The 25,781-nt window shown below is 42.5% G+C and overlaps 1 protein-coding gene across 8 annotated transcripts in view; it reads left to right on the top strand.

Annotated features, from left to right (window-relative positions):
- COMT (catechol-O-methyltransferase) overlaps window positions 1–25,781 on the top strand; it is a 39,535-nt gene extending 13,754 nt beyond the window's left edge. For 7 of the 8 annotated variants that reach the window (XM_019486605.2, XM_059713472.1, XM_059713470.1 and 4 more), the window contains exons 2-5: window positions 12,792–13,074; window positions 18,368–18,561; window positions 21,435–21,566; window positions 24,503–25,781. In XM_019486605.2, coding sequence (XP_019342150.1) covers window positions 12,792–13,074; window positions 18,368–18,561; window positions 21,435–21,566; window positions 24,503–24,682 — 789 coding nt within the window. In that variant the 3' untranslated portion in view covers window positions 24,683–25,781. Of the gene's footprint in view, window positions 1–5,879; window positions 5,966–12,791; window positions 13,075–18,367; window positions 18,562–21,434; window positions 21,567–24,502 lie in introns of all 8 variants that reach the window. The other variant, XM_014598494.2, reaches the window with a different exon arrangement.

Raw genomic sequence — 25,781 nt, 5'->3', positions numbered from 1 at the left:
ACTGCTGTTTGCTAATCTTCCAGCAGTATCTGTGGAATTAGAGCTGGCTGGGAATTTTCTTACAAAACTTCCTTTTGGACAGAACATGCCAATTCATCAAAAATGATCTTTGTTTAGTGGGACCACATCAGTTACAGGGGAAAAAAAATCCCAAAACTTTCTTCAGAAAAGATTCCTCAGGTGTAAAATGTCTAGCTCAGTGATCGCCAACCAGTGGATCTTGATCCATCTGTAGACCTCAGAGCCTCTTGGAGTCGATCCGAGGTTGGGGTGGGGGCTGAGTGCCCGTGTGCATGCATGCACGCACCCCAGCCCAGCAGGTCAGCCCATGGGGGAGGGAAAGGGCAGGAGCTAGATCAAGGCCCCCGCAGTGAGGGATAGTGCCGCAGAGGCAGGAGCAAGGGTAAGTTGAGTGGGGCCCCGGCCGGGTGGTACTTACCTGCTGGGGAGGTGCACCCCTAAATAATTTTTTCTCCTTGTGCCTGAATTTGCCTCCACTTCCCTCCCCACAGACTTACCTGCTGGGCTGGTGGTGGCACACGATAGATCGTGGGTTACTTCTAAATGCCAAAGATGATCTCCTTAAAAAGGTTGGAGACCACTGGTCTAGCTGAAGCAAGAGTTGACTCTCCACCCAAGAATAACCAAGGGGTTAGGACACTCCCCTGGAATCATTTCAAATCCCTGCTCTGCTTCAGTCACACTACACTCCCTTTTCCCAACTGAGGGCTCTAGCCACCCTAATGACCAGCAGGCACAGGGCTGGGAAGGAAGCAGCTGCCTAGGGCAGGGGACAGTTTCCCAGCCCCCCGCCCCAGCCGATCGGGGTGCAGGGCTGAGAGGCAGCTGCCCTGGAAGTGGGACAGCTTCTCCTACCCTATAAAGCCCAGGCCTGACCCCAGTGCCTCCTTCCAGCCTGGAGCTGCCCCCAGGGGAGCCTGGAGCTGGTCCTGGGTGCCGTAGGGGGCAGAGCAGGGCAGGAATAGCACTACAGTGAACTGCTCGCATTGGGAACAAATTTGCTCCAGATGGGCGCACATGTAGATGTGCTCGGGGGGGGAGCTTACTGCACTTTATTTTACTGTGCAGTAAGCTTAAACTGCCTTAACAGGACATGTAGACACACCCAGAGGCTACTTTATCTCTCTGGCCTAATGAATATTTATTTATACAAAGCAAAAGAGCTCTGACAGGAGAGACTGAGAGAGATCCCTCAACCCCAGCATAGCCAACAGCCTAGTGGTTAGGGAACCCTCCTAGCGCCTGGAAGATTGAGGTTTAAGCGTGGTCTGAATGTGGTAAAGCAGGGACTTGCAGGTGGGACACCACACCCCAGGACAGCAGCCCGAGCACACACAAATGGGTATTTTGGGGCTGGGCGAGATGCAGCGATCAGGTTTTTCACAAACACGTCCAAATGGAATGAGAAGAATCTTGAAGTCAAGCAAACTGTTTCCTGCTCAGCTCACAAAGGCGGGTGAAGGCATGCATGGGGGGCTGGACTAGTATTGCCCAGCAGAGACTGGGCCTATGGATGGTTCAAAACAACTGTGGAAAAGAGTGAATAAGTAGGAAATAGAAATAAGTTTCTCTAGAAAATGTTTTTCCCATGGACCTATTAGCTACAGAATAGTAGGGCATTTTTATATGTGCTCCAGGAGGCACTTTAATTAGTGAGCTGCACGAATTAAAAGCACCGAAGCATCAGGTGTATCAATGTCCCCCATACCGAAGAATGGCAGAGGTGTGCTTTGATCTAAAGCTCATCAACCAAGCTTTAGTTCAAAGCACCCTGCCAGCATTTTTCAGCACAGACATGCTGATACATGTGATGCTAGCATTTGCTGGAGCACATTAATTCCTGTGCTCCATTAGACTTGATTAATTGAGTCTGATCCAACACACTGGATTTCCAGCAAGTCAGAACTGGCTCCCTGCATGTGTATAGGACCCCATAGATTTCTTCCCAAATTATAGTTCTAATCCTGCAATGGGATCATGGAACAGGTTGGCAGACTGAGGAGAGGCCTCCTTTCTATGGGGATCACTTTCTCCACCACTGAAAAGTGGAATCCATTTTAAATAACACATGATCACTCCATCCCATTTCTAGGATAGTCAGTGCAGAAGGATGCTGTTTAGCCAATAGAAAAAACAGAGGGAGTTTGAAATGGTCAGAATGTCATTATCCTAATTGGAATCTCTCCAGGGCAATGCAGTTAAACACCCCTATAAAGGCTAATTGATGGGAGTTCCCGATACACAATAGGCACTTCTTTTTGTTCTTCCCCTGTCATCCAATGAGAAGAAGCCTATATTTGTATTATTTCAATCTGGAAAGACAAAAATAAAAGGCAAAAGGACTAGAACAAAAATAAAATCAGCAGAAGTTTGCGCTTATGGAAGTTTGACATTTCTGTAGCCATGGTAATGAAGCTGAATTATAATACTGAAGTGTAGAGGGAGAGAGAAGATTTACATTTAGTGTGAAGAATTCTCGATGGAAAAAGAAGGTAAAAGTGAATCTAGCTTGATTTCAAGATGGTGATGGAATATGAAATTACATTGTACTGTACAATAGCAGATAGGGCCAGGCAAGGTTTCCTTTGATGCACAGTTTATTTCCATTTGGCTGTATGTTGATTTCTGCACATGAAGGAACGTAAACCTCATTTCAATTTTAGTTGTATTTCTGCATTTGTCAGAAAATGAAGGAGAAAAAATATGCTCCATATTTTTAAATATTTTTTAAATATTCAGTTAAATATTCCCCCCCTTTTAAAGCACACCTATAAATTTGCAGTTGCTACAGTCACACCTAATGCTTGGCAGAGGTTAATGAAAACCTTTTTGTCAAGTCAGTCTGCTAGCCTTCTTTCATGGAAAGATTGAGAAAGCATCGTCTGAATGCTATAGTAAGAGAGATGGTCTTAATTACGCACAGTGTGGGAAACTCAGAAATTAAAATTCTAATCATGGTTTTGACACAGATTCCCCTGGTCTCTGGCATAGTAACACAGATTTTACAAGTATATGCAAAATCATGCAAGCAGCTTTGCACATACCTAAACGCATACATAATTAGTGTAGGCATACAAAACAGGCTTGCAAACACATGCAAATCTTGATTTTTCACAAGCGTGTCAGGTGTTCTAATGCAGTTTGGGCTCAAGCTTTGCAAAACTTGGATATTAACCTCTTGAACCTCAGTTTTACCATCTGAGAAATGGAGCTAAAATCTACCTCCCACAAGTGATATTAGAGTTAAATAGTTAATTTGAATGGCCTCTGAAGAAGAATGTTCCATAATTGCTTATTATTACATTTTGCTCTGTGGACACTGGCTACTAGCCACCATGTTTTTGAAATGAGTTCAGACCCCGTTGTCCCCAGGCACTCTTCTATTGTAGTCAGCTTCTATTACCATCAATACCATCAGGCCAATGGAGAGATTCTTTTGTAAAGGAAGGGTGAATGGTATAAATTTACCAAGCACTCCCCATTCACCAGGTTATGTGAGCTAATAAAAGCTAGATTGGATTATAAACCCTCTTGTATCAAAACAGTACAGTACTGACTGGCTGCTTAGAGACTCATAATAAACTCCGAACAACCAACCAGGCACTTGGCAGTTATATTAAATGCATGAAAAATGATAGCAGAATTAGATGTAATATCATCTTTCCACACAGGGATGATTTATCAGTGGGACAAAATCGATTAAGGAAAGTGTTTAAAGTACTGTTTGTTCCCACATTTTCACCAGTTATTCATAATGTCAAGAATATTAATGTCACTTGCTGTTTGGTATCTGTGTATCCTCAAATGGATGTCTTTAGTAAATATAGATAAGAACAGTTTGTCCTTGTCAAGTGCCATGCATCCAAACATATTGGTATGCCTTTCAGACAGAAATTAATTTAATTCAATAACATCCCACTAATTACAAAAAGTAATATTAATTATCATTTACTGGAAGGATCATTGAGGCATAGAGGTTAGGTCACTTTCCCAAGGTCATATAGGACATCTGTTGCTAAGGGGAAGATAAAAACTAGATGCCTTGACACAAAGCTGCAAAATTTTCTCATCCTTGTGACAGAAAATAGATATTCCAGTATACACCATGCTGTTATATGTTACTGCAAATTTTGTGATTATTTTCAGACTATGGTTACACAACTAGGGAGCAAAGCTGTGAGATTGAATCTTGGATATACTGATAAACAAGATATATTATCATTTGATTTGCTTAGCTTGTTTGGATTTATGTTTATGGGCATTAATTGAGAAATTAATGTTAATTATAGAAATTAGACTTTCTAATAATCAAGTAATCATTTTAATATGGATTTAAATCATTCCATTTCTTAATGTCTCATTTTTAAGCATCATTAAATCCAGACTTTCTTATACCAAAGCAACTAAGACACACACTCCTTTTTAGCCGCCAGATAATGTTTTTAAACAGCTTGTTGACTTACCTCCTTCAAGCATTTCACTTTGTTAGCAAATGGACACTTTTCCATGTGAATAGAAAAAAAACAGATTATTACTAGCATTCATCACTTCGTATCAAATCCCTCCAGACTGTCCTATGATACGAATATGGGGAGTGTATACATTTATTATGAAGCACTGAAATGGTGACAGATTAAAAAAAAATGAGTCTCCTCACTGGGAATTACCTTAAAATGGATGAGCCCCATTGGTAAAATCAATTAGTTTTGAACCCCAGGGAACTCTAGGTACAAGACAGGTTTAAACCGCGTTCACTAGTCTGACTGGAGAAATATCTGTAAGTGACTGGTAAATTAGATTAGTAACAAAATGCTTCACTCTGTTAAAATAATAGAGGAGTCCGCTGTACAGGAATAAGACCGATAGTTATGATAGTTTGTTCTGATTGTTTTAACTTTACATGCCACTATCTCCCTGTTTAAACATATACAGGGCTTTTTTGCATTGTTTTAAGAAAAGCGCATCTCAGGTGGTCTTTTAGTAGATGCCTTGCCCTCCCTCCCTCCCTCCCCCCCCTTCTTTTTGCCAGTTACTTTTCTTTAAAAATCTGGCTAGTTAAAACCCAAACAGAAAATGACTCTCCCTTTAAAAATATAATTGTTTTATTGGATTTCGATTGGTTAACAGCCCAATAAAGGTACAGATGAAATTCGAGTTGTATTTGAAAGTCATGATTTGATCATTAGTTCTGACAAACAGAATGGGGTTTAATCAGTGGTTCTCATCCTTTTTTTAGTCTCAAGGTACCCCTTGCTAGACTCAAGGCAACCCTTGGTAAATGACAGCTCTTCATTTGCACTTGATTTTTGACTACAGAACAATAGAGCAATTCTTCTGTTGCAGAAAGACCACAACGCTTAACATTTTTTAAAACTATGGATTTCTGTTTGAAATATCGGGGCTTATCTTGTGAATAATGTTTGCACACCTGGCTGCTGCAGCACCCTTGTTGACTGGGTTAGATGCTTAAGAGCCGCCCAAGCGCCACAAAAAGTGTCACTGATGATTCAGTGTTTGCATTCACCTGTATCTGCTTAACAAACACTGAACTAACACATTGCCACTTCCCTACCTACACTTTTATTATTCTCAAATCAGAGCATTCATTTCCTGTGCTAAAGTATTATGTAGTGCTGATGAGCAGTATTAAATATATTCCCTCTTTTACACTAGCAGTGGCTAAACTTCACTGAGTGAAGTTTACTTTTTTTTTTTTTAGTTTAGACTCCATTGCTCAAGTCTGTGAAGTGCCACAGGACTACAGGATCATAATAAAGAGAAAGTTCATCAGCTCTATTGCTACTTGGTTTTAGTTTCGCGTTCTCTCTTGTCTCAACACCTGCTTCTTCTATTGCCAGATTGTCAAATGTCATGGCGTAACAGATTGGAAAATTTTGCCTGAAGTAACCGGTGTGGCAAGAAAGAGTTGATCCATCACAGAAAGGTTAAATGTTTTCTACTAACTCACCTGTGTGCATGAGAGAGGATCTCAGGTGTGGGTTGAATAGTTTTGAGAGAAGAAGTCCAGGTGTAGTTAAGCCTGGGGAGATGGGATAAAGATGAGCTAAACCTAACTGCTCTTTCAAAAGCCCAACCCAGAGATAGAGATAGTTCAGCTTTTATATACTGAGCAAACTCTGTAAAGAGACTTTTAGAAAATACCTTTCCAATTTCACCCACATTATAAGCATTTCCTAGACTCTTCTAAACTCTTGCTTATTTGGGAGCAAAATGTACTACACTGCAAAACTTGATGAGACACCAAAGACATGTTTGTACCATCAGATTTATTTAAACTGGACATGGAAACTGAGGATGCACCAAATAGGGTATATGACTAGAAAGCTATCATATATGAGTAAAAGCACTAGTTATTTGTATAGTCCCATCTAAAAAAGCAAGGTCCTACATCTATAAGATATATAAAAAGGGTTATCAGTGCTTCAACAAGTTAGGACATGACATTTTAATAGATGGTTTCTGTGAAGATCTTTTTGATGATTTACATTTATTCATTATTTTACACATTTTCCCACTAGAGCTGTTTGGGAGCTTTTTGTTTATTTTTTTGTTTTTACTTTTTATTTTTTTTAATCCTTTTGCCAATATTTTACTGTTTGCTTATTACTTCGATTCTCTGTTTAGCTTTTACATTCATAGATAGATTCATAGATTGAAGAGTCGGAAGGGACCACAATGGATCATCGTATCCGACCCCCTGCCCCTGGCAGGAAAGAGGACTGAGGTCAGATGACCCCAGCCAGGTGACTGTCTAGCCTCCTCTTGAAGACCTCCAAGCTAGGTGATAGCAGCACCTCTCTTGGAAGTCCATTCCAGATCCTGGCCACCCTTACTGTGAAAAATTTCTTCCTAATATCTAACCTAAATCCACTCTCAACTCTTTAAGGCAGGGACCATATTTTCAAATGTGTTTCTAACCCATAGAGGTTTTGATGTAGACTGGGGCCTTTGAACCTATGTCAGTACAAGTCTTAATTTAAAACTGTCTTGTGTTATTCACTTATGGGAGGCTTACCCATGTTTGATTTATATTCTGCTGTGTATTTAATATAGTCTGTGAATCCACATTAAGTGTGGCATTCTAGTTGAATTTCTAAAGCTGCTGTAATGAACCCAGGAATAAGTACCTTGTTGTGCACTAATGCAGTAATGTTGGTTGAATTACATTTTTTAATTTTCATATGGTATTTAAAACCAGAGTTCAATTTTTGGTACATGCTCCCTTTCCCCTCCCTCTTCCTCCCATTTAGGTACACACTTAATATCTACACAGTGAAATATTGACAATAAGATGCTTTTATGGCTGATCTGTTCTGCAAACCTTTTTTCTTCCACATTTTTGAAGCAGATGCATTACCTGTTTTCTGAGTAGAGAAGAGACTAGGGTGGAAAAAAATAAAACAGTTTTCTTTTTACTGAAAATGTGAAGCTAGAGAACAGTGACTTGCTTCTTATTAAATCCACCTCCTCTTGAAAGCATGTTTCGGGATAATAGTCTCTCAAAAGAACTCTTAATAACAACATGATATTGCTAAGATGCTTGGGTATTAGATAACATTAAAGACACCAAGTATTTTTTTTTAAATAAACTCTCCTTAGAAAAATAACCCATATTGCAAATAGCAAGTGTGCTAAGCCAAGGAAAGGATAAAAAGAGCATATTCTTTGGAGGCCCTAGCTAGCAATCTGGAAACAGACAGATGTAGCTGTTAAAACAGCCTTTACTGTTTTAACCCTCAGCTCTGGGATTTAGATGCAGGTATCCACTGAAACACCACATGGGACTGAGCCTTTAATACCCTTCAGGATTTAAATCATATGGGTAGTCAAAACTAATTACTTGATTGAGAGTTTTTCTGAGGAGGGGCTCTACAACCCATCCCCAAAAGATAAGCAATTTGAATTACTAGTTTATAGGGTGGATAAAAAACAATGATTTTTTAAAAATTGGATTTTTTATTTAAATCAGATTTTTTGCTTTTGTAAAACATGAAACATATAAAGATAGTTTTTATTTAAGATATGTTAAAGCTCAAATAATTTCATCATGAATACGCATTATAACTTCTAATTATATGCTATTTGAGACAATATATTCATGTAACTTTTTTAGAAGTTTTATAAATAGGTCACAACAGGCAATGGACTATATTAGGGGCCCAATCTTATGGGATTCTCAGGGGCTTTTTATGGATTAGCAAAATTAAAGAAAACCACTTGACCCAATGGGACTTAGTGCTCAGTCCAGAAGATCCCACTAAGCATCTCTGTAATGCTTTGTTTCAGTTCTCAAACTATGGATTTGTGTCTCCTGAAATCATAGACACTATTCTTTGGGTAGCTAGATATCTTTTATTGGATCAACTAAATAGTTGGAAAAATTGTTCTTTGTAAGCTTTCCAGCAAAAACACCCTTCTTCAGGCATAGGGAGAGTTTGTTGTCTCCAGAGATAACATCCTTGTTAACAGCAGTATATGGAGATGAGAGATAACAGACCTGATTACCTATCATCAGCCCTACCGTCTCTCTGCAAGTTTGTGTACACACAGTCAAGCCCTTACCTCTCTCTAAAGGCGCAAAGTTTCAGAAGCACATGCATAAAGGATATCAAACAACAAGAATGCACTTTTTGTAGAAGATAACAATTAAATTGAGGCTTCCTGAACAGCGATTTAAATCAATTTGATTTAAATCAAACCCACCCTGCTTGTTTAAAATGTTCCTGTTGCTCAAATCTCTGTTGATCAAGACATAAAAAATGACTAAGATTAAAAATAGCTCCTTTACCCTAGTGCCATTATGGTAATGCAGGAAAATCTAGTTTAAATTTTAGTTTCCAACAACATGGGTTCATAGCTGAATGTGGAAGCAGAACAGAAAGCTGCTCATTCCTTGAGAAAAGGGAAGTTGCTTTCCCAACTGGTTCAGAAGAGCTGGCCTACATTAACCTTCAGGGCAAATGGGGTGGCAGCTGTATGTCTAGTCACATAGTTTCTGGGGTAGCTGGAGGGGATTTGAGGTTGGGACTTTTTGTAGTTTAGAGATTTTTTTCCCCCCAAACTCTGTCTTTTGTCAGGCAAGGTTTATTTTCATATCTGAGATTTTAAAATTGATATTATGCATCACCACAGCAACAGCGGGCCAGTAGAGGTCAAAGCGAAACACCGACCTTTGAAACAAAAATGTTCTCTTGGGGGCTGGGGGGGGGATGAGAGCTCCCAGAGGGGTTTCGTATCGCACAACCCACCAGCTCAAAGCCACGGTCACCAGTCAAGCCAAGTCATGGAGGTTGTTGATATCCAAACAGAAATAACCATCCACATCAGGATCAAAGTGAAAGCACACCCAGACCGAGCCTCTGTGTTTAAACATTAAACAATAGCTCCCAAACAGCAGAGCTAATCTCAAATAAATCTGTCACTTGACAGGTAAAAGGTGTGGCGATAGTATGTGGACTGTAACATGATATCATCCATTAAGCAGTAGTTTTGTGGAGAAACACTGCTGGAAGACCCACCTGAAAGGTCTCAACGGTGTGGTGTGTTTTGCCAGGTTTTGTGAAATTAAGGTTAACTGCACAGGGAAACCACACTCTGAACAACACTACTTAGCATCAGGCTCTTTCCGTGGGAAGCCGCACGTTGAACAAGCAGCGAGAGGGACACTAAAGTTCTTACTTTTCCTTTCCACTTCCAAATAAGTCTTATTTTTCCCTTTTTTTTTCTGATGTGAAATCTGTTGGCAATTGCTTCAGGGCCAAGCAATAGGATTCAGGAGCAATAAGTTATGCAATAGTCATGCATCATCAGCAGGGAGCTGCTGTTTCACCTTATATTTACAAAAAGGACTTCTCCACGGGATAGCACTTTGCAACAAAGACGAGCTGTCCCTTCAAGTGATGCAAACTAACTTACCCCTGAACTGTTGTGCATCATCCTAATTTGCAAGCATGGCAAGGACCATTAAAGGTGGTCCCAGGTATATCAGCAACATCCCTTAGTTGCCAATGCAGTAGCCCACAGTAATATCTTATTGGAGGATGCTGAAAGATCCAGTGTAATAATAATTTAAAAAAAAAAACCTCTCCAGCAATGGCACACAATTCAGACCCCAACAAATGCCCTCTCCAGTTTAAGACATGTCTGAATGCAGGCAGGATGCCATCCAAAATGCCACTGCTATCCAGGCAGACGGGGACCATCTTCACTAGTAACAGGAAAGGTTAAGCACTCAGTGGTAATTAGCAGGCTGTCTGGTTTCTTGGGAAGAAGCTGCATACCCACATACATTCAAGAATTGTTAACACATCTCCAACATGTTCATAGTGCTGGTCCGCCAATGGCATTCGAATAAGTAGGGAGGTCCACTGGAAAGAGGATTTTGTCAACCTCAGAGGCCAAGCCAAGCCCCACTTTTGGGAAGATTGAGACTTCTGCATTTCGAAGGATTGGGAACACCAGCCCTGAAGAGCTGAGTCTTTTCCACAAAGAAAGTGGGAAACTTGCTACAGCGGTCCATAGGATGACTACTGTGGGAGGGAACAGGGTAGCCGTGCCAACCCTGTGATCTTGCTGATGGGTGAGAGGAGCTTCTTGCTACCTTGGACATGCAAAAGCCAAGAAACAGGATTTTCCTTTGAAAAATGACGGAGCTGAGAAACTAAAAAGAGGCAGTTCAGGGCAGTTCTCTGCAAAGGAAGTGTAGAAGATAAACATCAACCCGGCCAACTAATCGAGGGCCAAAGAAACAGACTGAAAGTGCTCTGAACAAATCGCCCTCTCTGAGCCGCTAAGATAAGTGGAGGAGGGAACAAACAATAACTGTACTGTGAGTTGAGCATATCCCCATGGCAACCTAACCATCATCTGACCTCCAAACGAGCTGTATTTGGTGATCCAAAGTTTAAAGCAAAGGGGTGGGTTTTTCACAGAGAAGGATCTTGGTGCAGACCCCACCGAAGAGGCACAGAGGAGCGGGTGCGACTGTGATGGAGTGGCAAGCACAAGCAGTACTGTTGGTCTTTGATAGGAAAGAGTTTGATGGCGGGACCCAGAGGCCTTTGAGGTTGAGTCATGTGTCCTTCCCAAACTTGTGTGTCCAGTAGTTTTACAAGATGTTGAGTGATGTCAAACTTCATGGAAGTGGGAATTGGGGAGATGCAGCATCTTGCAGGACTAGACTATTTGAAGGGAGTTTGTTGGGTAGAAAGAGTTAACTCATAAATAACAAGAGACGCACAGGGGAGGGGAAATAGCCTCCAAATTCCTAAGACCCATGTTTGATTGCAAATAAAAGCGACTCAAGCATTCACTCAGCCTTGTGCTAATCCGGCCACATTCCAGCCCCTCTCCCTCCCCACCCCTTGTCGGCCCTTACCAGAGGAAAATGCCAGAGCGGGAGAGAAGAGGAGACAAGGCCGGGGGGGGGATCATCAGAAGCGATGCTCATTGTCTTAGCTGTATGAGAGCAGTGTACCCAAAGCCGCATGCAAATCATCTGTGCACTTGCAGAAAGACTAAATCAGTTCTTTAAAGGCACAGTCCGGGTTGAAACTTCTATGCGTCACAAAATACAAGCCATGGAATCACTCATTACAATAATAAATGCATCTTCCTGCATGGTGCTAAGTAAGTGGCTTTGAAGGGATTTAGGGTATGAGCTGAGCAGGATGACGTGAATCCCATCTGGTGAGGTTCATGTTCTAATGCCCTGAAGTCACCCCCCCGGACTGCGGACACACAACCGCCATCAGCAGAGAAAACAAGTTTCAGGGGAAACAATAGGCACAGCCTCATTAGAGGATTCTAGCTGGCTGCAGCAACGAGCCAGTCAGCAAAATACAATGCACCCTTTTGTTACATCTCCTGAATTTCCTGTGCCTGGATTCCTCTCTACTGGTAGAGGGATTCAGCTTAGCAGCTTTATAACTGGCATAAGAGAGGCAGAAATCAGTGGTTTAAAAGAAATCATTAAGGGCGCTGACACAAGTGAAGGCTATTGCTGCGTTTCTGAGAAGCACTGCACTGGGAGCTCAGATCCCTGAGGCTGTATCAGCAGGGACACTGAGTGGGGCCGCAGTTTTCTTGCCCCACTCCCCATCAAGCACCCACATTGCAAGCTCTGGATGAGAGAGGGTAACTCAGTCTCCAAGCCACGTGAGCCCTTTGCTGGAGCGCTCTGCAGAAGGGCTATGTGGTGTTTCCTGTGATGTCACTGCTTGCAACCTGCACCTACCTTTCACATGGGATTTTGCCTAATTATGTCTGATCTCCGCTGACCTGTGCTCAGAATCAAAGGGTGAAAAATTTAATATTTTGTTGCTTACCTATTATTCTGCACCCCTTCCACATTGCCCAAATTACCCCCTACATCCACGTCTTTAGGATCTTACATACTTTTCCATGTATAGGAGAGCTTTGTAAAGGCCCTTTGAGCATGGACCCAGTCTCTAAGCAACTGTGCATTGGAAGTTGCAGCGAAGTGGCTGTTGGGGGAAGGAAGCAGGACATTAAGACAGACACTTGTTGATTGCTTCTGAAATTTGCTTCTAAAGGAAGTTTCCAAAGAAATGTCCATCTCTGTATAAAACAAAGGTATTTCCCCCTCTACTATACAGCACAATAATTAATCTCCATACCTTCCTATTCAGGGCAGTGGCCACAATGTTTCTGAGCCTAATGCTTACACAGTGAATGGTCTTTTTCTGGGCCACCTTAACAAGAAGCCAATTTTGTCTCTCTTGTTGCAGATGCTGGAGAGCTCGCCTGTCCTTTTGTTCACTGTCATCAGCCTGCTTCTCATTTTGCTGCTCCTTGTACTGCTCATTAGAAACAACGGCATCGCAGCCCTTATCTGGAATGAAATCATCCTGGAGAAAATAACCAATTTCATCATGGATCAGAGCAAAGAACAGAGGATTTTAAACTTTGTGCTGCAGAACGCTGTCAGAGGGGACCCCCAGAGCGTGGTGGACACCATCGATAAGTACTGCGCCCAGAAAGAGTGGGCCATGAATGTGGGGGATGAAAAAGGTAATCATAGCAGCAATAAGCTTTTCAAGGCCACTATGAGTTTGAGATGAGGATAATACAAGATGTATTATTCCAGTCCTTTGGCCCCTGCTGTTATATGAGAAACGCAGCAACCACATAGTCAGAAAAATATTTATATAACAATTACACTGATCTCTTTGGGAGGAGTTAGCGCATTGCACTATGGAGTTGTAGGGACGAGATTTGATTTTTGTTGTGCTGTGCAAACTGTTAAATAAGGGCATAGAGTGGTTAGAGCAGGGAGCTGAGAAGAAGAAGAGTCTTTTCAGTTGTATTCCTGAATCTTCAAGCTTTCTTTGTGTAGCCTTAGAAAAGTTACCACTTTACCTGTCTGAGTGGATAGTATGGAATTTGTCTGCCAGGCAAGGCATAATTCACTGATGTTTGTAAAGCTCTCCAAGACCCTGCACTGGAAGAAAAGCACACACCCTTAAAATAATATGATTTTTGCATACACATATTTTAGTTACAGGCAATGTATTGTTAAGGGAGGAGAAATCATATACATGTAAAACACATGAGAAACAGTCCAAAAATGAATGGGAGAATTAAATATTAGCACCAATCCAGAAGTAAATCAAACTTCTCTTAGCTAATCTGGCTCTTACAAGAAACTAAAGAGACAATCCATGCCCTGCCAGACACACATTCATTGCATGCATTTAGATGCAAAGCAGTGAAACAATCTATTTACACCACTGTAGTGGCAGAATTTTAATATATGCTTCCTGTAAATTCCAGGGCTGAGCGTCTCTCTGAGAACATGACCTCTCACTTTTGGAGGCTGTGCAAAGACTGTGGCTAAGTACAGACAGTTAAAAAGCCCAAGACTGAATCAATTCAGTCTTTGTGGCTAGGGACAGACATTCAAAAAGCCTGAGCCTGAATTAATTCAATATTTGTAGGTTAGTCTAACTTGGCTAGCCTAAATTGGTTTGTAACTGTACAGACATCCCCTCTGAACTGAAGAAATGCAGGCACATACCTGCAGTGGCTCAGACTAGAAGCCAGGGTGTGCTAGAGTAGCCCTCCTTCCCATCCACAGTGCTCAGCTGAGCAGGGCATGGCCAGACCCCAGCAGGATTCTTTGATTAGGGAGGTGTTTCCCCCCCACAAGCAGCCCAGCAGGGAGTTGATATAACGCAGTGTTTAGTACCCCATAACTCAGTGTTTATCAGTCCATTAAGAAAACAACAGCCTCTTTCCATTAGTTCATGCTCTTCTTAAACAGCTGTTTTCAAGGAAGGAAAGGAGGGAGGTTACCAGCTTCCTCTTGATTAGCTCCAAAAAGCCCTAAGCCAACAGAGTCCCGTCTTCCTTTGTCCTGTTTCCCACGCCGCAGACCATAGCCATCAAGGAGAAGCAAAATGAGAGGTATCTGTTTAAGGGAGAGGGGAGGGAGGGAATCCCTGCTTCAGCAAGGAGTGGTGATGGGGGAAGGGGAGAGCAGGAGTAAGCCATGCAGACCCTGCTGTGCCTACAAGTCTCTGCCAGAGCTGCAGCCAGGGAACAGAGGGGAGGGGCCAGCCCAGCTCTCTGGAGCAGAGACCCCCGTCCAGCCCAGAGTGCATGACGGGATGCTGTGAGAGTCTCATTTAACTCAAACCAGGGAGGGGTCTGGGACAGACATTGCATAAACCAGTTTGACCCAAATCAGTTAAGTCTGATACTACATTCAGCCAGGTTTATCTCAAACTTGTTTCACCCATTTTGAAACTGGTTTATGTGCACTGAACTTCTGTTCTGTTGCAGGTTTAAACCAGTTTCTGATCACTTAAACTGGTTTATGTGTAATGTCTGTCCCAAGCCTGTAGGTTAGTCTAAACTGCACAGATTAAATTGAAAAATAAGTGAACAGACATTTACCTTTGCTCTCTGGAGCAGACGGCACAGCCCAGCCTAGGGCTGAAAAGCATGCTGGGATGTTGGAGGACTGTGATTTAACTTGAACCAGGAAGGGGTCTGGGACAGAAGTTTCATAAACTAGTTTGACCCAGATCAATGAAGTCTGATACTACATTCAACCAGGTTTATCGTAAACCAATGTCAGCCATTTTGAAACTGGTTTATGTGCACTGAACTTCTGTTCCATTACAGATTTAAACCAGTTTCTGATCACTTAAATGGGTTTGTGTAACTTATGTCCCTGTCTGTGTGGTTAACTATAACCAAGCAACTGAATTTTCACAGTGGGCAAAGAAAACCTTTGTTTTATATCCAGTTCATGGAAACATTCTGGGGTTATACGAGCAGTGCATTTAGGGTAAAAATGGTAGCACCCAATAGCTAAAAACAAATTGTTAGAGTTCTGACCCTGGTAATTTGGGCCAGGTATTCAAAATCTTTTGTTCAAATGAGATGTCCTTTGCACTGAGTAAAAGTTTGCTGGAGTGAGAGTTAAGGACCTCGTGACTTGGCCCATTATTTATGGAATTGTATAATGACATTGTCTTACGTTATTTAGCTGCTTTCAAAACCTGAAAGAATGCCAAAGTCACGTCGCTCCTCAGTAAAGAGCAGTCACATCTGTGTCTTTAAATAGCACCTAGGTGCAAAGCAATTACTGAATATTCAAAATAAAAAGTTGGCTAGGAGACTGGGGTTGAAGGTGGGAGAAACTTAGCATGTGTTAAATAGGATCTTGACACCATGTGGTCAGAACTTCCATCTTGTATCTCATTTCAAACAACAGATTTAATCTTATGGAGCTAGAACAAGAATTTCAGACCTTCCAAAAAAGTACAGTGATACCTACTGGATCATCAGCATTTGTGCTGGCATTGCTGCTTTTTTTTTTTATTTTTTTATTTTTTTGAGATTTCATACAGCTATTCACCAGAACAGTGAACAGGAATTTCTAGTAGAAATGTTGACATGCCCTGCGCTCTGGCATGTGCCAGCAGGTACTTCTACAGTAAGTTAGGCCTGTTTTTGTAGGAACTGGCTGATGTGCAACCAACCAGGCAAAATGCCAAAGTTCTCTGTCTTGCTTCATTTTTTTGTTTCCGTTATTGGAGAAAAATTAGTTGATCTGACACTCAGATTCTGAAATCAGAAAAATATCTAAGTAAATACTATAGTCAGTGTATAGGAAGACATCCCTGCTCTACACTAAATCAGAACACTGTACCATGCTACATATACCCTAATGAAACAAATAATGCCATGAATAATCATGAAAACAAAGCTGCAAGAAGAGACTGCTTAGAGCCTGTTGCATAGATAATACAGGGCTGTGAGTTGTACCATTACAGGCAACAGTAAGTGTTCAAACACAATGGTATTTGAACAACATTGACAGAAGGGAGAACACCAATTATTACCATGGAAGTCACTGATCAATAATGCAAGAAAAGTACAGTTGCAGCACCTGTTTAGAAATGTGCTAATAACGCACAGTGAGAAGTGAAAGCTAAATTATACTTCTAATTAGGGCTAGTAGGCCAGTCGATTGTACCCTAGGAGACTTTCCATCACCATATATGAAAGTGGATGGAATATAGCAATTAAGACATTACTTAACAAATCAGGCAGCTTCACTTTTGCAATATTGTTGGAGTCAAAGGCATATTTCACTTGGATCAGCCCTTAAAATCTCTCTTGTATCTTCTTGCATCTTTGCCATCTTTGGGTGAGTCCTATTGTGCATTCTCCCTGGCTCTCTTCCCCATGCTCTCCTCTCTGATCTGTATTCTCTGTCTCTTGTTCTTTGCTCTATTTTCTCACTGGTTTTGCCTATCTGCTGTCTCCCCATTGTTCTTCTTTTGGCACCTTTCAAGCCCCCTCTCTATTGTTCACTTCCATAGACTGCTATGTTGCTTTGCAGGTTGAAACACTGCAGATTTGCTTTCTTATGCGTTTGTCTTCTGCAGCCTTCCCATAGCACTTGAGAATACCAAATGGAAACTGTCTGAAGGTTCCTTGAACAGGGAGTTTATGATGCAGTGAAAGTGGCTGGATGCTGCAGTGCCAGTCCGTTCTCTTCACACCAGTAAAACACTTGGGGCAGAAGCTGACTCTTTGAAGGCAGTTCACACTTGGCTTGCGATGAGAAAATGACCAGAATCAGATCACTCTGAACCCTTAGGCTTTGCAACTGGCTTTGACTAAATCCCCAAAGGGCTTTTTGGCAGACTTACGTAGAGGGGTGCCTGGCTCAGGCCCTTTCTGGCTGGGCACTTGACACACTTACAGAGTTGCAGAGTTCTTGCACTCGCTTCAGACAAGAAAGTAGTGTCCCTGGGAGTTCTGGATGGTGGTCACATGGAAAGGCACTGCAGAAGCGAGTGTAATGCAGGGAGATCAGAATGGCAGCGGTCCTTGCTGTGATGTGCAACCACCCAGGCAAAATGCTACTGTTCCCTCTTGCTTCTTTATTTAATTTAGTGGAGGGAAGTTAACTGATTTATTTGTTGACTAAACAAGCTCTTCTCGGTTACAAATGACAGTAGCCCAGGATGAGGTGTGTGCTTATATGGGGTAGATGCATACATCAGGGACATGACACAGCAGCCAATTAAAGATTAAATGCCTTCAGTTTTCCTTTTATATTCCTAACCGTTATAGGTCATGTATATGGAGCCTTTGACAGCTAGCTAGATCTTTCATTCATAATAACTATTTCTTTAGCTGAAAGTTTTACACTGCACGTGCCCTGTCTGCAAAAAGATTTGAACTCACAACATTCTCAAATTGTGCATTCCTCATGTATGGATAGGTTTTACAACAAGCAAGTGATCTTTGAAGATGCTGCATTTTCACCCATGATTATGCTGTTCTGTTGAACTAGGCCCATCAGAATCATTTTCTTTGGGCACAAAGAACCTACTTCCTATTTGGAAGGTTTAAAATCTGAAACATAGGTCAGCAATCATTTTTCATATCAAAACATGGGGACATTGAAATTGTCACCACACGGGAGGTCAGATCACAATGTTCCCTGCAGTCACCCCCATGTGTAAAAGAAGTTGTGAAAGTGTTCATGAGACCACGTTGAGTCCTCACATGCCGCTGGTGCAGTCTGCAGCATTTTTCACTTGATGTGCTTAATTGGGTTCTTACCAAGACTTCAGGACCTTTCCAGATCAACAATGATTTATGTAGGAGCCACTTTACAAAAGGATCCCTAGATAAACCTTGACATCAACGCCCACACATTTTGAACCCCCTGGTAACTTCATAAATGAACTTGTAAGTGTTTTTCTGGTAACTTCCTGCCTACACTTGATGCTGTTTAATTTGTCAGAAGCTCACCTGTTTCCCTTCTACTCAGGTTTGATTCTAGATAAGATACTGGAGGAGGCCAAGCCCTCAACCTCATTGGAGCTGGGAACATACTGTGGTTATTCAGCTGTGAGGATGGCTCGGCTGTTGAAGCCCAGCGCCCGCCTGCTTACCATTGAGTTCAACCCTGAGTTTGCTGCCATTGCCAAGCAGATAATTGAGTTTGCTGGAGTACAAGAGAAGGTACCTCTGATTTGTCTGTGGCTGTTGAAAAAAGGGCTAAATGGACATTATGACAGAAAAAATGGTAGGGAGGTATTTAAATTATAGCCTTTATGCTGAGATAAACATAGCTATTGCAACACCCTTGGCTGTTTCAGCAGTGAACAGAGATTGACAACAAGGCTCAACTCTATGATCAATGTATTAAGCTGAAGAGTGTCTAATGGGCACTGGGTCAGATCATTGCTCCTTTTCACATGCAAAATATTGAAGACAAATCATTGTTTAGTACAGATGCTCCAGTCAGCTGCTGTTCAGTCCTAAGCTGGGGTCACAAAACTGATGTGTGTCCAAAAATCAGAGCTAGAATTGGAATTTGGAAGTGCAGGTGACATGAACTAGTCTGACACTTGGGCCAGAGCAAGGCTTGAAAGGGACATGTGCAGAACCAGTGGCCTGAACCTGAAGTTTGAAAACATCTTGCGAGTTTGGCCCATTCCCTAATAATTAGTTATTGCTGTAGGCAGATGACCTGGAGATGGGCCATAGGAGCATGGAACTGGAAAGGGCTTCCTGCCTCACTGATTCGAGTCCCCTACTATCACACATAACTGTGTCATATCATCCTTCTCATTATCTCATCAAGCTTAGCCTTAAAACTAATTAGGTTTTCACCTCTCCTGCTCCAATTCGAATGTTGCTCCAGAACTTGGCTTTTCTGATGACTAGAAACTGTCTTGTAAATCTCCAGCCTGCCTCCACTCATGGCCAGCTAATCCCATTTGTTCTTGTGCCAGCAATGTCCTTCAGCGTAAGCAGTTCTCCTCTCTCTCTCAGGATTTATTTCCCTGATATGTATCTAGAGTAGTAATTCTTAACCAGGATACCTGGAGACCCTTTCAAGGGTGCTCACAAGGTTAGCACTCTTAGGTGTTCAAGCATGATTCGCAAGATAAACCCAGAGGTTTCACAGAGGAATCCGTAGTATTACACCTATTCTGACCTGCTGTGGTCTCTCTGACTTCTTTGCATCAGAGGAATTTCTCTGCTATTTTTCTGTAGTCAAAAAACAAATCAAAACTAAGATCTTACATTTTCTGAGGCATGCCTCAAGTCTTAAAGGTTGAGAACCACTGATCCAAAAAGCAATAGTCTCCCTTCTCATCCTTCATTTAGCAATTGTTGAACAAGTCATGATCTCTTTTTAATGCCCTCTCCATGACCCTGATCATCCCCAAAGCCCTTTTTTATGGCCATTCTGGTTTAAATCCATCTTTCTCAAGTGTGCAGGACCACAGTCTTCCAAATGAGGTGTCACCAGTACCTTGTACAACAGCATTAATACTTCCCTACTTGCACAGAAAACACCTTACTTTATCCATCCTAAAATTGCATTTGCTTTTTTTGCAACCGCATTGACAGGTCATAGACTTTTTTGTGATTAACAAATGCATCAGTTTCCTCCTCTTTTGTTTTCCCCTAATGAGCCCCTGTCTAGCAGCAGAAATTCTTGTTGTTAGCCCCAAGTACCTCACTTTTTGTGCCAAGGTCATTAATGATATATATTAAATAAGATCCCAGATCAATTCTTGAAGAATTCTGGCAAAATTGACAGTTCGGTTTCTCTAAGATCTGTTGTGGTCTCCCCATTAGCCAGTTCCTTGCCCCTCCTGCCCCATCAGGCTAGCAGCTTCCCACATGGTGCCACATCAAATGTCCAACTGATATTACCTTGAGGTTTCCTCATTGCATGGTTACCTTTCTGCCTGTCTGCATTCATTCTTGTCTTCTTAGATTGTCAGCTCCACGGGACCAGGAACATCTTTTTGTTGTGTGCGAGTCTGGCACCTAGGACAGTGGAGCCTGTGCATGAGTAGTGCCCCTAGGGGCTACAATAATGCAAGTAATAAATAGCAACAATCACACTGAGAATAGCTTGGGTTTTTGGCATCCAATCACAATTTTCTGATCCGTGATCGGTCATTAACTAGTGACCTCAAACAACACTGCTGAAAATGTCACTGTATTATCACAATAGTCTAAGCTAAAACATTGATTCCCTGATATAAACTAAAAGCTCCAAATCAATACTGAGGTTTCACTGATGAAGGATCTGGACTGTATCCTTCATGCTGCTGCAGTGTCAAAGGCAGCAACTTAAGTGTCCTTCCCAATCAACTCCAAACACTGTTCAGTCCTTTTCTTGAACAAAGGTTGAAATAACAGCTCTGCATAAAGTTGCATTTTCCAGCTCTGAGTGAATCTACTGATCAGTTATGATTCATAAACCAACAGTCAGACTTCTTTGACTTTTTTTTTATTCGCACCATATGGTACCTGCTTAACAGATACAGGTGCTTCAGTGTCGTTCAGCTTGTGCCAATAAACCTCTAATCAGGATGCGATGGCCCCTACCCTGCTTGTACTCTCTGCTGACTGTGAATTAGAACAGAGTGTTATTTTACCTCACACTGTGTACCAGCCTAAACAATCTCAGTCTTTTTAACCTCCCCTCTGTACAACCTGTTTCCTTTGGGCTGGAAGGCTTGACTGAGATGTGACTGAAATTCCAAGCTAAGTCAAACACTTTTCATCTGTGGATTCCCCTGTGGATAGCAGAGAGCCACATTACCCAACAGAGCCAAGGTCACAGAGTTCCTATAATTGCACAGAGAGAAAAAACATTTTGAAAAAAAAATAATTGAGTCAATTTATCAAAAAAGCCCATGTGGCCCAAACCCAGCCAGTGCAGTTCAGCTGAATTTATACACAAGGGCTATTAACACAATCACTGAAGTCTGACCACAACTTAAGAAGAGCTAGGGGCATTGTGCGTAAGAGAGAAAGATAACAAAAAGGTTCACAGATTAACCAGAGATGAATTTCCTTTTCAGGTCAAAATTCTAGAAGGCCCTTCAGAGGAAATTATCCCACAGCTGAAGAAAAAGCATGAAGTGGATACACTGGATTTTGTCTTTCTCGACCATTGGAAAGAAAGATACGCACCAGATACTATCCTGTTGCAAGTGAGTTGAGCCAACTTCAATCTTAACAGTCAAGTAGCAAATGTCTAGATTTTTACAAAATCCGTACCCCCCCATAATATTTGCCCCCCACTCCCCCATAATATTTGCCAAGTGCCTATTTCCTATAAAGGGGGAATATCACACCTCACTAGGTTTTGTAGCAAGTACCTGGAGATGTGACAAAAGGAAGCAGAGCCCCAGATTCACAGTGGTGCATAAGGCCCTCAACTTCCGTCCATGCTGGTGTCACTGGGAGCTGAGGATACACAGTATCTTCCAGGGGTTGCTCTACTATCTGCAGCCTCAGAGCCTTGGTTTCCTCTATGACAGACATGAAAGAGAAATCCCAACCAGAACTGCCCATCAAAGATGAAGTCCAGGTCTGGATCTGAACTTCTTTGCTTAAGCCTCTCTGAACCAGACTAACTTAGAGCACTTGACCCCAGATGTCTTGAAAAGTGGAGAAGTTCAGATGCCAAACTCTAACTTCAAAATTTGGACCCTCTTCTGATATCCTGATGGGAAACTCCCCTGGCTTTCACAGGGATGTGCTGCCACCAGCACCTCTTGATGGGATTCTCTCCTCGTAATGCCCTTTGTCCCATTTTCGACACATCACGTGGGTCTTCTTGTCACCCTTTGGCTATGGAGCAGCCCTTAGTGCCATGCAGAACTAAACCATCCTGGGCACTCATTGCAGTTCAGATTATTTTCCATCCACAACTTGGGGTGAGGAGTGTCAGCCAGAAAAGAAGGTGATAGTGTCACAGTTCTGTTGTTGCCATGATGGGATATGCAATAAGCAAGATTGGTTTGCTAATATCTTTTATAGGACCCACGGTGTAGTTGGGAGATATGTTAGATAAACTTTCAGACACAGTAAAAGAGAACAGTTACTGCGACTTCATTACAAAGCTAGGTGGCAACAGTAGCAACAGCAAATTGTGGGTTGTTTGACCAACCGGTAATGACAAACTAGAACTGTTAAGGATCTTGGGGGTAATTCCAAATAACCCAGCAATTAATCACAGCGTCTATATTTATAAAACGGCACATAAGCAGATATTATCCCAGAGAGCATCAGGAGTGCCATTAAACCTAGAGAGCTGGTGATTACCAAATAGCTAATTAGAAGGAAATGCCAGCTTCAGTTGCAGTTACATTCTCCACAAATATCTACCCGCTCTGTTTTATGGGACATGCTCTTACTTTCAGATCAGTCACTACTTCACTGAGCCTCACAGTACCCACATCCCCCCTTGGTCAAAGAGCATCAGCTTCAGTGCCCGCTAGAATACAACCACGGCTGTCTGGTAAACTCCCATCATTTCTCATGTTGCCCCTCTCCTTCTCGAGACAGCTGTTTAAATAGGGAAGGGTTTGCTTGGGAGAGGGTTTTTTTTTTTAAAGAAACTCACTACTGAATTTTCCTTTCAGTAACTGGAAGACAGTAACTGTTTTCCTTTCCTCTGAAATGTCTTTCCTCAGCACATATCTTCCCTTTTAAGCTTGCTGTAAAACTGCTTCCAAGCTCCCTGGTATTTGGAGGGCTAGAATGTCCTTTTTCAGCACCGAGCCTTCAGAAAACAGCCAAAGCAAAGCTTTGAGTCATTTAGCTCCATCCTCCTCAGCAGTTTCTGGTTGCAAACCACAGCACTGTTTTGCTTATTCTAACATATGAATTCAGTGCACCAGTGCTAGGGGATTTTAGCTGAGATCGCTGAAGTAAATACCCACGAGGTTTCCCCCAGGCAGAAAGAACATGTTTCTATGGCATTTCTAATGAGCATTTCAGATGGCCCATGCTGTTCCCCCTTTCCCACAGTGCTGGATAAAGGTCCTTGACACAGGGAGCATGCACCAGATTTCAGTGGCGTTGTGATGATACAGCAGCTCGGGGCGGGGAAATACAGCTGGAGAAATGCCGTGTCCACTCCCAGGTTTCTAATCCACTTAGTGAGAATTACAGACCAGGGGACACATAGTGCAGACCCATCGCTTCTGCTCTGCCTCATGCAACATTAAGGGCCCAGCATGGTGAGCTAGCAGCTTCTAGTCTATCCAGTCTGCTTAATACAGATGACCTCGTAGGGACCCATATCATCTATAGTGTCCTGAAGCTGTTAAGGAGCACCCTAAAGAGTGTCCAGCAGCTGCTTCTTGTCACTGTAGCCAGGAAATGCTGCTGGGGCTTTTATTGCTGGTAAGCTCAGGGAGGCGATTTCTGTTAATTTGTTAAGGAAAGATACAAGTACAAGTAAATACAGTTGGAGAACTGCTTCTGAATGTCACTGTGTGCTTCATGATGATAATAGTGCCCCAGGACTCCTTGGAGCTTGCTGGCCTGTCCCTTTGGGGCCCTGCCACCCAAGAAAACAACAGGGCAGCTGGGCCGAGGGTCAGCAAGCAGAGGAGCTCTCAGTCTTCAGTGCACTTTTTCTCACAGTAGTCTTGGTGCCTGACTGAGGCTGTCCACACCAGAAGGCTTCACGAACATGTGTGGGGGCTTTTAACATGCTTATGCTAAAATGCCTTTTACATGCATTCATGCCGAGACATGGGAGGAAAACCCTCCAAATGTTACCCAGCACAGTGCTGTCTTCTGAACTCCCCCCAGAGACATAGCCTTAAACCATGCCAGGCCCTTGGTCATTGCAACAGGCTGTTGAATGTGAACCCTAATGATGTCAGGCTCCCATGAGCACCATTAAGACTTTTACTGTTGATCATGTTAGAAGAAAGATCAGGCTTTTCAGATCTTTTTTGAAGAGCAGCCCCTCCCTCCCCTGTCAAGCTTATATTAGAACCTGTTACTTTAGGAGCATATTTGAGGATGAAATGTCTCTCATGAAAGCATATTGCACATGTTCTAAAAAATATCTTAGCCCCTTCTACAGCAAAGAAAATCACTTAGAACAAGTCTGTCTTCTTTCTAGGAATGTGGCTTGCTGAGGAAGGGCACGGTTATCCTGGCTGACAATGTAGTCTGTCCTGGGGCTCCTGAGTTCATTAACTACATCCGCAATAACAGTCATTTCGAGTGTACCAACTACCCGTCTCACCTGGAGTACATGAAGGTCAAAGATGCCATGGAGAAGGCCGTGTTTCTGGGATAAAATGAAGCCCTTGGTACCCAAGTGCTGTTTCAAAAATTGTAAATGCAACTGCACAGGTTAACTGTGTTCGTGCTTCAAGTTTAGCTTTCTGTATTTCAAGGCCTGTAATTAAAGCAAATGCTAACAAAGGGAGTTTAGAGGAGGGGGACCAAGATTTAGAGTGGGAGTATAGACAAGGTAACTAGCCGGAGATGAGATGGAGAAGGCTGCTTTTATCTTTTCACGTGGCCTCCCCCACCCCAGATAAAACTTCCCTTAAATTAATCTCTGTGTTGCCAAACAGCAAAAATAATCTTTTTATTTTGAGTTCAACCCCCTAAGAGCCAAGAGTGAAACAGAAAAATCACAGCAGCTGCTGCGAGCTTGTGTCCCACAGCCAAACAGACTAATCGCTGTTGAGAAAGAAACACCCCGTTGGCAGGGAAGGAGTACTTCAGCAGCATTGATTTTGCTGAATTACTGGCAAGGCGCTGCTGGGAAGAATCAACACAGATATTCAAGGGTGGCTACTGGTAAAACGACACTGTGGCCTGTGCTGGAGGAAAGGCAGACGGGGACTGCCTGCCAGCAGGGGCTGGCATTGGGAGGGAGAAAAGACCGCTGTGGGTGGTGAAACCCAACCGGACAGTGGACAACGCTGTAGGTAGCAAGGAGGGGAAGGCTATAAGAGCTAGATGGGCCAAAGGATACATTCGCAAAAGACAGGGAACTTCTTCTTCTAACAAAGTGCTCAAAATATGTAAACTGCCAAGACCTTGTTCAAACACCATTTTCCAATCCTTTGCGTAGTACCTACGAGAACTCACCTCCTTGGGGGCAGGGCCTGTTTCTTCCCCTGGGTCAAGTGCTGGGTAACCAGAAGGTGCTCTCTAATGGGACACAACAGTCTGTGCCTTTCTGTATATCCTGGGTAATATTAATGCTATAGTAAAGTGCTGTCAGTACCCAGTGTTAGCGTCATCAAGGTACGAGGCTGCACTCCAAGTAACTTTTCTCTCCTGAATGGTGCACTAATTCAATGGCACGTCTCAGAGTGCCCCTTGATGTGGTAGAATGATGCAATGTTCGCTTTTGTAAATAAAAATAAGGAGGAAAATGA

This window comes from Alligator mississippiensis, chromosome 10 (assembly GCF_030867095.1).
Source record: "Alligator mississippiensis isolate rAllMis1 chromosome 10, rAllMis1, whole genome shotgun sequence".
NCBI classification, from domain to species: Eukaryota; Metazoa; Chordata; order Crocodylia; family Alligatoridae; genus Alligator; species Alligator mississippiensis.
The sequence above is the reverse complement of the archived record's forward strand: the minus strand, read 5'-3'. Positions and strand labels throughout refer to the sequence as shown.